At 49.5% G+C, this 13,113-nt stretch overlaps 1 protein-coding gene across 3 annotated transcripts in view; it reads right to left on the bottom strand.

Annotated features, from left to right (window-relative positions):
- Positions 1–12,844, bottom strand: part of SLC27A1 (solute carrier family 27 member 1) — a 33,970-nt gene extending 21,126 nt beyond the window's left edge. Inside the window, exons 1-2 of one of the 3 annotated variants that reach the window (XM_030303991.1) lie at positions 12,636–12,844; positions 10,977–11,144 (exon numbers count right to left, since the gene is read on the bottom strand). In XM_030303991.1, coding sequence (XP_030159851.1) covers positions 10,977–11,143 — 167 coding nt within the window. In that variant the 5' untranslated portion in view covers position 11,144; positions 12,636–12,844. Of the gene's footprint in view, positions 1–10,976; positions 11,716–12,635 lie in introns of those variants that run through there. The other 2 variants (XM_030304006.1, XM_030304000.1) reach the window with 2 other exon arrangements.
- Positions 12,845–13,113: the final 269 nt, after the last annotated feature.

The raw sequence follows: 13,113 nt of genomic DNA, 5'->3' as shown, positions 1-13,113 counted from the left end.
GCTCAGGTTTATTCCTAGGTATTTTATGGGTTTTGGTGCAATTGTAAAGGGGACCAGTTCCTTGATTTCTCTTTCTGCTGCTTCATTATGGGTGTCTAGAAATGCAACGGATTTCTGTGCACTGATTTATATCCTGTGACTTTGCAAATTCATGTGTCAGTTCTAGCAGTGTTTTGGTGGAGTCTTTGGGTTTTCCCCATAGAGTACTCCTTGCTGATTTGGATACATTTTATTTCTTTGTGTTGTCTGACTGCTGAAGCTAGGGCTTCCAACACTATGCTGAATAACACTGGGGAGAGTGGACCCCCTTGTCGTGTTCCTGACCTTAGGCGGAAAGCTCTCAGTTTTTTGCCATCGAGCATGATATTAGCTGTGAGTCTTTCATATATAGCCTTTAATAATCTTGAGGTATGATCCTTCTATCCCTCCTTTCTTGAGGGTGTTTTATCAAGAAAGGATGCTGTATTTTGTCAAATGCTTTCTCTGCATCTATAGAGAGGATCATATGGTTCTGAATATCTTCTCTTTTACTAATGTGATGTATCACATTGATTGATTTGCAGATATTGAACCACCTTGCAGCCCAGGAATAAATCCCACTTGATCATGGTGAATAATTCTTTCAATGTATTTTTGGATCCGGTTGGCTAGTATCTTGTTGAGAATACACTGACAACTATAGAAAGCTTTCGAAAGAAATTGACGAATTCACGGAAAAACATTCCATGCTCGTGGATCGTAAGAACAAATATTGTTAAAATGTCAATACAATCCAAAGCATATGCAATGCAAACCCTATCGCAATAACACCAACATTCTTCACAGAGCGAGAGTAAACAACCCTAAAATTTGTATGGAGCCAGAAAGACTCTGAATAGCCAAAACAATCCTGAAAAAGAAAACCAAAGCAGGAGGCATCACAATCCCGGACGTCAAGCTGTATTACAAAGCTGTAATCATCAAGACAGTATGGTCCTGGCACAAACACAGACACATAGATCAACGGAACAGAATACAGAACCCAGAAATGGACCCGCAAACGTATGGCCAACTAATCTTTGACGAAGCAGGAAAGAATATCCAATGGAAAAAAGACAGTCTCTTCAGCAAATGGTGTTGGGGAAAAAGACAGCAACGTGCGGAGCAATGAACCCGGACCACTTTTTTACACCATACACAAAATAAACTCAAACTGGATGAAAGACTAAACATAAGATAGGAAACTATCAAAATCCTAGAGGCGAAAGCAGGCAAAAACCTCTTTGACCTCGGCCGCAGCAACTTCTTACTTGACATGTCTCCAGAGGCAAGGGAAACAAAAGCAAAAATGAGCTATTGGGCCCTCATTAAGATAAAAAGCCTCTGCACAGCGAAGGAAACAATCAGCAAAACTCAAAGGCAACAGACGGAATGGGAGAAGATAATTTGCAAATGACATTATCAGATAAAGGGTTAGTGTCCAAAATCTACAAAGAATTTATCAAACTCAACACCCAAAAAACAAATCACCCAGTGAAGAAATGGGCAAAAGACACGAATAGACACTTTTCCAAAGAAGACACCCAGATGGCTAACAGACACATGAAAAAATGTTCAACATCACCCATCATCAGGGAAATACAAATCAAAACCACAATGAGATACCACCTCACACCTGTCAGAATGGCTCACATTAACAACTCAGGCAACAACAGGTGTTGGTGAGGATGCAGAGGAAGAGGAATGCAAACTGGTGCAGCCACCCTGGAAAACAGTATGGAGGTTCCTCAAAAAATTAAAAATAGAACTATCCTATGACCCAGCAATTGCACTACTAGATATTTATCCAAAGGATACAGGAGTGCAGATTCAAAGGGGCATATGCACCCCAATGTTTATATCAGCACTATTCACAATAGCCAAATCATGGAAAGAGCCCAAATGTCCATCAACTGATGAATAGATAAAGAAGATGTGGGGTATGTATGTATGTATATATATATATGTATGTATACACACACACACACACACACACACACACACACACACACGGAATATTACTTGGTAATCAAAAAGAATGAAATCTTGCCATTTGCAATAACGTGGATGGAACTAGAGTGTATTATGCTAAGCGAAATAAGTCAGCCAGAGAAAGACAAATATCATATGATTTCACTCATATGTGGAATTTAAGATACAAAACAGATGAACATCAGAAAATGGAAGCAAAAAATAATACAAAAACAGAGAGGGAGACAAACAATAAGAGAACAAACTGAGGGTTGTTGGTGGGGTGGTGGGTGAGGGGATTGGCTAAATGGACGAGGGGCATTAAGGAGGACACTTGATAACATGTACACTGGGTGTTATATGTAAGTGATGAATCACTGAATTCTATTCCTGAAACCATTATTACACTGTATACTAACTTGGATCTAAATTTTAAAAAGTAAATAAGTAAAAATAAAAATGTATCAATATTGGTTCATCAATTGTAACAGGTATACTACACTAACACGAGATCTTTTTTTTTTTCTTAACGTTTATTTATTTTTGGGACAGAAAGAGACAGAGCATGAACGGGGGAGGGGCAGAGAGAGGGAGACACAGAATCTGAAACAGGCTCCAGGCTCTGAGCTGTCAGCACAGAGCCCGACGCGGGGCTCGAACTCACGGACCTCGAGATCGTGAACTGAGACGAAGTCGGCCACTTAACTGACTGAGCCACCCAGGCGCCCCACACAAGATCTTAATAATAGGGAAACTGTGGGGAATGGGAAGGGGATATATGGGAACTCTACGTACTCTGTGATCAATTTTTCTGTAAACTTAAAACTGATAATAAAAAAATGAAGTCTATAAAAAATTAAAAATAAAGTCTATGAATTTAAACAAATAATGATCATAATAAAAAATTTTAAACTTGCAGGCATAAGTCAAATATTAACAGAAAGATTAGAAGGTGTATTTAAAGAACTATCATAGAAAGTAGGATAAAAAGATGGAGATGGCAAATTAAAAAAAAAAAAAAAAAAGAAAGAAAAGAATATTAGAGAACCAGCCCAGAATATCCAACATAATATTTATTCAACAAATAATTATCAAGCCAAATGCTGTTCCAGGTACTAAATAACAGGTGTTCCAAGAAGAACAAAAGAAATAAAGGTGAGTAAATCATCAGTACCATTTAAGAAAACTTCCTTGCCATGAAGCTAAACAACAGACCACACAATGGATGGAAATAGCTCACCATCTGAAAAGATCCCACAAACTTCCAGAAAGAAAAACAGATCACTATAAAAGATCAGGAATTAGGAGGGTTTCAGACTTCTCAATAATAATCATGTGAGAAGAAATGCCTTCAATACTGAAGGAAAATTATTTCCAACCTAGAAGTTTAAACCGAGACCATCAATCAAGTGTGAAGGTGGAAATAAAAATGTTTTCATACATAAAGGGTCTCAAAAAATTAACTTCTCAACCACATGTCTCCCAAAGCTAATAAGAAGGTGCTCCAACAAATCAAAGGAGTAAACCAAAGAAGAAAACTACCAGGGACCCAGGAAACAGTGCATCTAACCCAAGACAGACATAATGCCAATCCTTAGGAAGGTGGCTAGAATCAAGATTGGGGGCGCCTCGGTGGCGCAGTCGGTTAAGCGTCCGACTTCAGCCAGGTCACCATCTCGCGGTCCGTGAGTTCGAGCCCCGCGTCGGGCTCTGGGCTGATGGCTCGGAGCCTGGAGCCTGTTTCCGATTCTGTGTCTCCCTCTCTCTCTGACCCTCCCCCGTTCATGCTCTGTCTCTCTCTGTCCCAAAAATAAAATAAACGTTGAAAAAAAAATTTAAAAAAAAAAGATTGGAATGACAGCTGTTCACCAGGTGCAAAGAGTCAGTAGCCCAGCCTGGACAAATTGGAGGCTAGAAGAGAGACTTCTCCAAAAAAGGGGAAACTGAAAGCCCATCTTACGCTATAAAAGTCATGAGAGAAGACAGACACAACTGTCATTTGGTCTTGAAGTATAGATGAATGCAAAGAAAACTAACAAATACAAAGGCAAGTAATAACCCCCCCAAAACACATAAAGGTTGTTAAGAAATAAAAAATGATCATAGTATACTAGTGGCTCAACTAAGAACACTGTTACCATCAAAACAATGTAAATATTGATTACTTACCTGGCCAAATTATGAGTCAATCCTCATTACTCACAGATTTCTTAACTGCAAATTTGCCTGCTCACTAAAATTTATTTGTATCCCCAAAAATCAATATTCATATTCCTTTCACAACCATTTGAGGACACACACAGAGTGGCAAAAAAAAAAACAAAACAAACAAAATGTGCTGCCAATGTGCACATTCCCAGGTTAGTTCAACAAGACAGCACTCTGCCTTTTTGTTTCAGCTCATATTGTAAATAAGCATCCTTTTGGAAGTCTATTTAGTGCCACATTTTTTTTTTTTTTGCATTTTTGTCCTTTCTTTGGTGATTTTGAAGCTTAAAATGGCTCCCAGGAATAACGCTAAAGTGCTATCTATTGTTCCTAAGTGCAAGAAGGCTGAGATGTGCCTTACTTAGATAAGTTTTGCTCGGGCATGAGTTATAATGCTGTTGGCCAACAGTTCACTGGTAATGAATCAGGAATGAATATATATATATATATATACACACACACACACACACACACACACACACATATATATCTTTTTAATGTTTATTTTTGAGAGAGAGACAGAGACAGAGTACGAGTGGCGGAGGGGCAGAGAGAGAGGGAAACACAGAATCTGAAGCAGGCTGCAGACTCCAAGCTGTCAGCACAGAGCCCGATGTGGGGCTCAAACACATGAACCACGAGATAGGGACCTGAGTCGAAGTCGGTCGCTTAACCAACTGAGCCACCGAAGAGACCCAAGAATGAATATATATATATATATATATATATATATATATATATATATATACATATGTATACGAATATATACACGTATATATATACATATATATGTATATGTATATATATATACATATATGTATTTTTTTAAATGTTTTATTTATTTTTGAGAGAGAGATGTAGAGCACGAGTGGGGGAGGGGCAGAGAGAGACAGACACACACAGAATCTGAAGCAGGTTCCAGGCTCTGAGCTGTCAGCACAGAGCCTGACGCGGGGCTCGAACCCACAAACTGTGAGATCATGACCTGAGCCGAAGTCGGCCACTCAACCGACTGAGCCACCTGGGCGCCCCGAGAATATATATTTTTAAAAAAAGAATATAGGGGTGCCTGACTGGCTCAGTCAGTAGCACATGTGACTCTTGATCTCAGGATCATGAGTTCAAGCCCCATGTTGGGCCCAGAGCTTACTTCAAAGCAAACAAAAAGAGATGGGCATTGAGGAGAGCACTCACTGGGATCACTACTGGGTGTTGTATGGAAGCCACTGAATTATATTAAAAAAATAAAAAATAAATAAATAAAAAGAACTTCTATAAAATGAGGTGTCTTTAAATAGAATAAACATAAAACAAGATTATGTATTGATTGGTTGATAAAAATGTCGTGACAGGAGGTTTGCAGAAACCTAACCCAGTATTTCCTCTAGGAATGATAGCTCAGTATTTGTTGATTCAATGTTTGCAGTGGCTTTATGAGGTAGAGGACTGAGAATCTTTCATCTGGAAGCTTGCATGACTTTCATAAAAGTAAAAATGACAAGTAAAAACGGAAAGAAAGTGCCAGTTAAGAAATATGACGGAGAATGTGCGGCCACCTGTGGGCACAGACGGCAGGAAGGTCTGTGCAGATTCTGTAACTATATCTTGGGAAAGAGACAGAAGACGACCTCCCTGGTCAGATCCTGATATCCCACCCGTTCGGTAATAAGTAGACTAGCTGAGGTGAGCAGCCTCAGCATTTATTGAGCACCTACTATGTGCCGGGCGCTGTGCGAACTTTATGGCCACCCTCTGAAGCAGAGTCCTAAAATTCCCATGTGACAGATGACGGGATGAGGCGGGTGCCCAGAGAGGTGCATTAACATGCCCGAGGTCACACAGCAAGTCAGGGCAGAAGCCCAGAACCAGGACCCCCACCAGGGTCCCTCTGCTCCTCCTGAGGCCTAACAAAGCATTAATAAAGCATTCGCCACATATGCCCATGCTGCACACAAGTGGTGTTCAATTCATGCTTCTTGAGGGAGAGACATTACATAAGGACTATTTTTACAGATAAAGGAACTGGGACTCACAGGGCAACTTTCCATGGGCCAGCAAGGGGCAGAGCTGAGCTCCACCCTGGCTCTGGCCATCAAGCTCCCAACCATCCGCTTACACAGCCACCAAGCCCCCCCTCCCCCCACCAGCCGACAGCAACCAGCACCAACGCATCTGAGTACCGACCGGGTACCCAGCTCTCCTCTAAGAGCTTCCCGTGAGTGAACCTGACAGAGCACCCCAAGAACCCCAGAAGCTGGTATTATTTTTATAGCCATGGGGAAAGGACCTTCAGCAAGGCTGGGAACCACAGGAAGCAGCCCCTGCAAGGAGGGCCCCCCCCCCCACCCCGTCCACCGGTGATAATGCAAGAAACAGGAATTGAGGCTATAGCCGGTCACGATCAGGTTACATGAGCATTCGGGATGGGCCCAGCTCTCACCGCCTGTCCCGTCCTGCCCTCGCCCCCATCCTTTCCGGAGTACACCCACGTGGGCAGACAGGAGACTCCAGTGCTCAGCTCCAGCCACATGCCTGGGCTGCCCCGGCCTGGCAGCAGCCCAAGCCACCCCCACCCTGGGGACAAAGAAGCCACTGTGCGCCTCTGGGCCCTTCCTGAATGAGACTTCTTCTCATCCTTCTGTTCCTTCTGCCCCCTCATGTTTTCACCCTGAGCTCCAGGACACCCGGGCAGAAAGAAACCAACAAGAATAAATGTGATCAGATTTCACGCCGCGAATACAGGATACAGAACGAGGTGGGAGAACTGGAGTCGGGTGCTTACAGATTTTCTGAACCCTGGGTCTAAAGGCAGCTCCCCCGCCACAGCACAGGGGTTAAGAACATGAACTCCAGTGCCCTGCCCTCCTTGCCTGTGCATTCCCGGTTAAGGGACCTCGTCTCTCCGTGCCTGTAAATGGGGTTAGTAGGCATCCCTTTTTTTTTTCTTTAAGGTTGTATTTATTTATTTTGAGACAGTGAGAGAACGTGATCAGGAGAGGGGCAGAGAGACAGAGACAGAAAATCCCCAGCAGGGTCCGCACTGTCAGCACACAGCCCGGACATGGGGCTCAAACCCATGAACCATGAGATCACGACCTGAGCAGAGATCAAGAGTCGGACATTTAGGGGGCACCTGGGTGGCTCAGTCAGTTGAACATCTGGCTCTTGGTTTGGGTTCAGGTCATGATCTCACCGTTTCGTGGGTTTGGGCACCACCCTGGGCTCCATGCTGACGGTGCGAAACCTGCTGGGGATTCTCTGTCTCTCCTCTCTCTCTCTCTGCCCCTCCCCGACTCATGCTATCTCTGTCCCTCTCAAAATCAATCAATAAATTAAAAAAAAAAAAAAAGAGTTGGACACTTAACCGACTGAGCCACCCAGGCGCCCCCTTTTTTAAGTTAATTATCTGTTTTTGAGAGAGAGAGAAAGAAAGAGCGCGAAGGTAGGAGGGGCAGAGGCAGGGGTGGAGAGAGAGAATACCAAGCAGGCTCTAAGTTGTCAATACAGAGCCCGACGTGGGGCTCGATCCCACGAACTGCGAGATCATGACCTGAGCAGAAACCAAGAGTCGGAAACTCAACCTTCTGAGCCACCCAGGCGCCTTTCCTTCTTTATAGGACTGTGAGAACACAAGGCCTGGTCCACGGAAAGGGCAATACAAGCTGTGTTAGTTAGCTACTGCTGTGTGACAAATTGCCTCCAAAATTACCAGCTGGAAACATTGATTATCACACATTTTCTGAAGGTCAGGAAGCCAGGAATAGCTTAGCAGTGTGGTTCGAGTGTCTTATGAGGCCGCAATCAAGGTGTTGGCTGGCGCTGAGGTGATCTCAAGGTTTCACTGGGAGAGAGTCTACTTCCAAGTTCACTCACGTGGGCCTCTCCCCAGGACTGCCTTGCATAACAGCAGCCAGCTTTTTCCAGAGGGAATGATCTGAGAGAGCACCACAGTCGTGCATATTACAAACCTCGGATGTAACAGCCCATTTCTTTTGCTGTATTCTGTTCATTAGAAGCAAGTCTCTAGGGGCGCCTGGGTGGCGCAGTCGGTTAAGCGTCCGACTTCAGCCAGGTCACGATCTCGCGGTCTGAGTTCGAGCCCCGCGTCAGGCTCTGGGCTGATGGCTCAGAGACTGGAGCCTGTTTCCAATTCTGTGTCTCCCTCTCTCTCTGCCCCTCCCCTGTTCATGCTCTGTCTCTCTCTGTCCCAAAAATAAATAAACGTTGAAAAAAAAATTAAAAAAAAAAAAAAAAGAAGCAAGTCTCTAGATCCAGCCCACTCTCAAAGCAGGGGGGATCATAGGAGAATGTGAAGACCAGGACGTTGGGCCATCTCGGAGGCTGCCTCCGAGTAGACCCAGCTCCTGCCCCATCCCCAGGGGGGACAGCCAGGCACAGACACTCTGGCTCAATGAGGCAGAGCTGGGGCCTGTGCGAGCCCAAGGGGGTAGGGAAAGGCGTGCTGGCCAGCAAACATATCTTGTGCTCCTGCGATGTGCCACCCCATGTGGAGGCCAGGGCCACAGTGACACTAAGACCAACACAGCCTCCATTGTGTCCCCACAGGGCCCGCCGTCTAGTGGGGGGAAAGAGACTCAAGAATTAAAAGGCAATAAACCAGACACACAAGATCATTACAAACGATGAATGTCGCTAGCGGTTACAAGTCAAGCTTTAGAGCCACACTGCCTGGGTTCAAATCCTGTCCCCACTACTCCCCCCGACCTGGGCGAGCGACGAAACCTTGCTGTGCCTCAGTTTGCTCGTCCGTAAGGTGGGGACAAGAGAGTACCCACACCATAGGGTTGTTGGGAGGGCTTCGAGAAGTCATGTTTAGCATGGTGCCTGGCATGGAGCGGGCACTCAGCAAATATTGGCCATCCTGCCAAGGAGCAACAAGGTTGGAGAGTGTACAGAGACACAGGGTCAGGAGAGGGCTCCCTAAGATGACATTTAAGCTATGGCATGATGACAATGAATAGCAAGGAAGAGGGATCCAGGCAGAGGGAGCAGCAAGTACAAAGGCCCTGGGGCCGAGCATGTTTAGGAACAGCAAGGCCAGTGTAGCTGGAAGAGTGACAAAGGAAAGGAGAAGAGGTTGTGGACACAGTCAGGAACCTCAGGTGGTGTCGATTCTAAGGGCAACGAGGAACCGTGGGAAGGTGTTGAGTAGGAAAATTCTGCAAAGGGTCCCGAGGGAGGCAACATCATAAGGCATCACCAGGCAAGAGGAGGTCCAGCGTGTGCCAGGCAGAGGGAACATCCTGAGCCTGACAAGGCAAGTTGATATGAGGGCCAGATGACACGCTAGAGGTGGGGAGTGGCGAGTGGGCAGATCCCAGGATAGGTCACAGTGTCCAGCTGGAGGTTGAGTCTTTTTCCTGCAGAGGATGGGGGCCGTGGAGGGTAGGTGAACAGAGTGCATGCTCAGATGTGCATGTCAGAAAGACCAAGGCAGAGGCAGGGGCCAGCGCATGGAGAGGAAAGGACGGGTGCTGGAAGGTTCAGAACCAGTCAACTGGCAGTGGAACTTTCCCCAGCTGCACACCATCCCTGCTGCTCACAGAGCCTGTTTCTTTTTTTTTTTTTCAACGTTTATTTATTTTTGGGACAGAGAGAGACAGAGCATGAACGGGGGAGGGGCAGAGAGAGAGGGAGACACAGAATCAGAAACAGGCTCCAGGCTCTGAGCCATCAGCCCAGAGCCCGACGCGGGGCTCGAACCCACAGACCGCGAGATCGTGACCTGGCTGAAGTCGGACGCTTAACCGACTGCGCCACCCAGGCGCCCCTCACAGAGCCTGTTTCTTCACCCTTAATGGGTCAGTCCCCCCACCTCCCTGAAAGGATCAGCCTCGCAGCCACAGCAGGTGCTCAGGCATTCCCATGTGGGGACTGTTACCAAGATTTGCTCGACGGGAATCCCCCACGACACCTATTCCCCCCCACCCAGGAAGACCCCCGCCAACAGCTTCTTCAAGCAAGCCCCTCAGAGACACCCCAGAGACCTTCTTCCAGGGATACCTGCCTATGACACCAAAATCCCCTCGCGTGAGATCACAGTCTCCAGAGATTCCCCAAACAAGTCTTGGAATACACAGCAACCTCTCCACAAAACCTGAACCCCCCAAATCCTGCACAGATTCCAAACTCTCAAAGAGCGCTCCTGCCACAGAGAAACCGGTAAATTGTCCCGTGGAGACACACACCCTTCATGAACCCTAAAAGTCCCTTACAGGTACCCCAAAAGGCCCCTTCATCCATCACACCCGAGAAAGCCCTAAGTAAACCCAAAGTGTCTTGGCAGCCCCCAGAGACCACTGGGTCACCACTGTGGGACCCTAGGGACCTACCAGAATCCCTGAAGAGCCCCGAGAGGCCTGTCACAGTCACCAAGTCCCCACAGACCCCCCCAAATACCCAGGGCCTCCCAATCAGCCTCAGCTCTCTGGAACCCCAACCAGCTCCCCCAAAGATCTCCAAGTTACCTTCCAGTCCCCTGAAGTCTCCAAAGCAGCCCCTAGAAGCCTGAAACCTACTCATCTCCCTCCAGAGACGCTCAAACTGTCCCCTGCAGCTCCCCTCAGGGACCCCCTACCCGGCACTCTTTCAGGTCCCGGCCCCGCCCCTAACCCCGCCCTCACCTAAGCCTCGCCCCCAGTATCCAAAACCCCTCTCCCCAAGCCCTCAGGACCCCCCCACGCCGCCGCTGCAACCTCCACCTCTGACCACCCCCAGGACGCGCAGCCGGCGGGGGACCAGGCCCCGAATGCACTCACAAGAGGTCCCGCCTCGCGGTCTTGCAGACGATACGCAGGAAACGCCAGCCGCCGCCGCCCACGTACACGCCGAGCGCCGCCGCTGCGCTCCAGGTCCACGGCAGCCCCAGCAGCCACAGCAGCACCAGCGAGACCACGGAAGCCGAACCTGCACCCGGAGCCCGCATCCTGGGGAGGCGGAGAGCGCTGAGGCCGCTGGCCGCTGGGGCCCCGCCCCACAGCCAACCGGGCTCCGCCCCCCGGCCCCGGCCCCGCCTCTTCGGGGAGCCCAGGCCACCGCCTTCGGGCTGGGCCCCGCCCTCCTGCCTAGAATTGGCCGTGTTCCGGACAGGCTCCGCCCCTGGATCAGGGTCCCGCCCCCATCCCCTGTTGGATACAGGCTTCCTGGTTCCTAACCCTCCTCAGGCTTCTTTGCCAATCATTATTACAGGCCACGCCCTCAGACGCAGCTCTTCCCCTCCGTCAGTCACTATCAAGCCCTGCCCCACGTCTTGACCTAGAGGCTGGACTTTGAACCCAAGCTCCATCCTCACGACCTGGCTCCAAGCATGGGCTCCACCTCTTCCCTACCACGGACCCAGTCGCTTCCCCGTAACTTGACCAGCCCTTCCCCATGCCTTGACCTAGCCGTTGTCTTCAGTTACAGGATCTTCCCCGTTCCCAAGCCTGTCCAGCCAACAGGTCCTGAGCTTTCCCCCGAAGTCCCGCTTCTACCCTTCCTCCGCCACCCATTGGCCCCGCCCCCAGTCAACGATCTGGTCCCGCCCACAAATGCATACCACGCCCATTCCACGCTAGGCCCCTCCCCTAGCCCCGGGCTTCGCCCGCCCCTTATCCCAAGCACAGGTTCCACCCCTGGCCACTGGCTCCTCCCTCGAGCTTTACCCCAATCGTCACCCTCCGGGCCCCACACTGGCCCACCTAGCGCCCTAGGCCCCTCCCCACCTGCCAGCCCACGCCCGCCCCAAGGCCCTCTTCCGACTTGTCAAGCGCCGGAGCTCCTCAGCCGCTTAGCCAAGGCCCGCCTCTTTCCGGAGGCCACGACCATAGAGAGAGGCCCCGGGCCAGAGAGACGACGGCCAACGAGACCCCGGGGCTAGAACGGCCCAGAGACGGCCGCAGCTGTCTTCAAGACGACCAAACGGCCCTCCCTCCGCCCGCCCCCGCGCGGCGTTTAGACAGCACGTGCTCCCGCAGCCTAGGGGCGTGGCTTCGGGTTGAGCTTTAGATGGCACACGGATTCCTACCCCTGGGCACCAGAAAATCCCAGTTCACACTCAGGGCCTGTGTGTACTGGATTCTTGCCCCAGTTTGTCCTATATCCAAGCACCATAGCCTCTTGGGTCTTAAATACACATTCCGGGGACCCGAAGAGTCCTAAACTCACAGCCTAGGACCCTCAGAAGGTTCTAAACCCCATCTGTCTTAATGATCCATTTCAAGGACCCAACTAATCCCAAACCTATATCGCAAAATCTCGTCAGTTAAATCTCTTTAACACCCCAAGAGCCCAGGGAGGGCAAAATCCGCACACCAGGGTCCCCACACCCTCCCGTACCCAAGGTCCTAAATGCCCACCCAGAGACCCAAAAGCCCTCCTCCCGATCAGGCACGGGCTAGCGCCCGCCTGACTGCCCACCACCCTGGTCCCTGGCTGACCTGGAGCGGCTCACAGACCCTCAGTCTTGGCCGGTTCCCCGTGGGTTCCCAGAAGCTCAGGCGGGGACGATGAGGCCAAGACAGAGAACTCCAAACCTAGCCCGAGAGGGTGGGTCCTCCAGACCCTCTGTTTCTGCAGACTCCTGGGCCCTGCTCTGCCTGCGCTATGCCCATGTAGGCCACTGCCTTGGATCCCTCCCTCCAAGCTCCCCCTCCTCTGCCCCCCTGCCCACCCCGCCCCTGCTTGTTTTCTGCCTTGCTTTGGCCGACCTTCCCAGCGCTCTCCTTGGGAGGCGGCCAGGGCCGGCTTCCAGCGCCATTTGGAGGACAGGGCTGGGCAGGCTCCCACCCCTCCCACGTGCTACCATTGGTGCCTGCGGCTGCCCGGGGTGGGTGGAATGGGGGGCAAGGAGGCTGATCAGGAGGACAGACCCAGAGCCAGCCACTGGTCTGCTACTTCCTTGGGCAGGGATCAGCA

Source organism: Lynx canadensis, chromosome A2, assembly GCF_007474595.2.
Source record: "Lynx canadensis isolate LIC74 chromosome A2, mLynCan4.pri.v2, whole genome shotgun sequence".
Taxonomy (NCBI): Eukaryota; Metazoa; Chordata; class Mammalia; order Carnivora; family Felidae; genus Lynx; species Lynx canadensis.
Note: the sequence above shows the minus strand (reverse complement) of the source record. Positions and strands in the feature narration are given on the sequence as shown.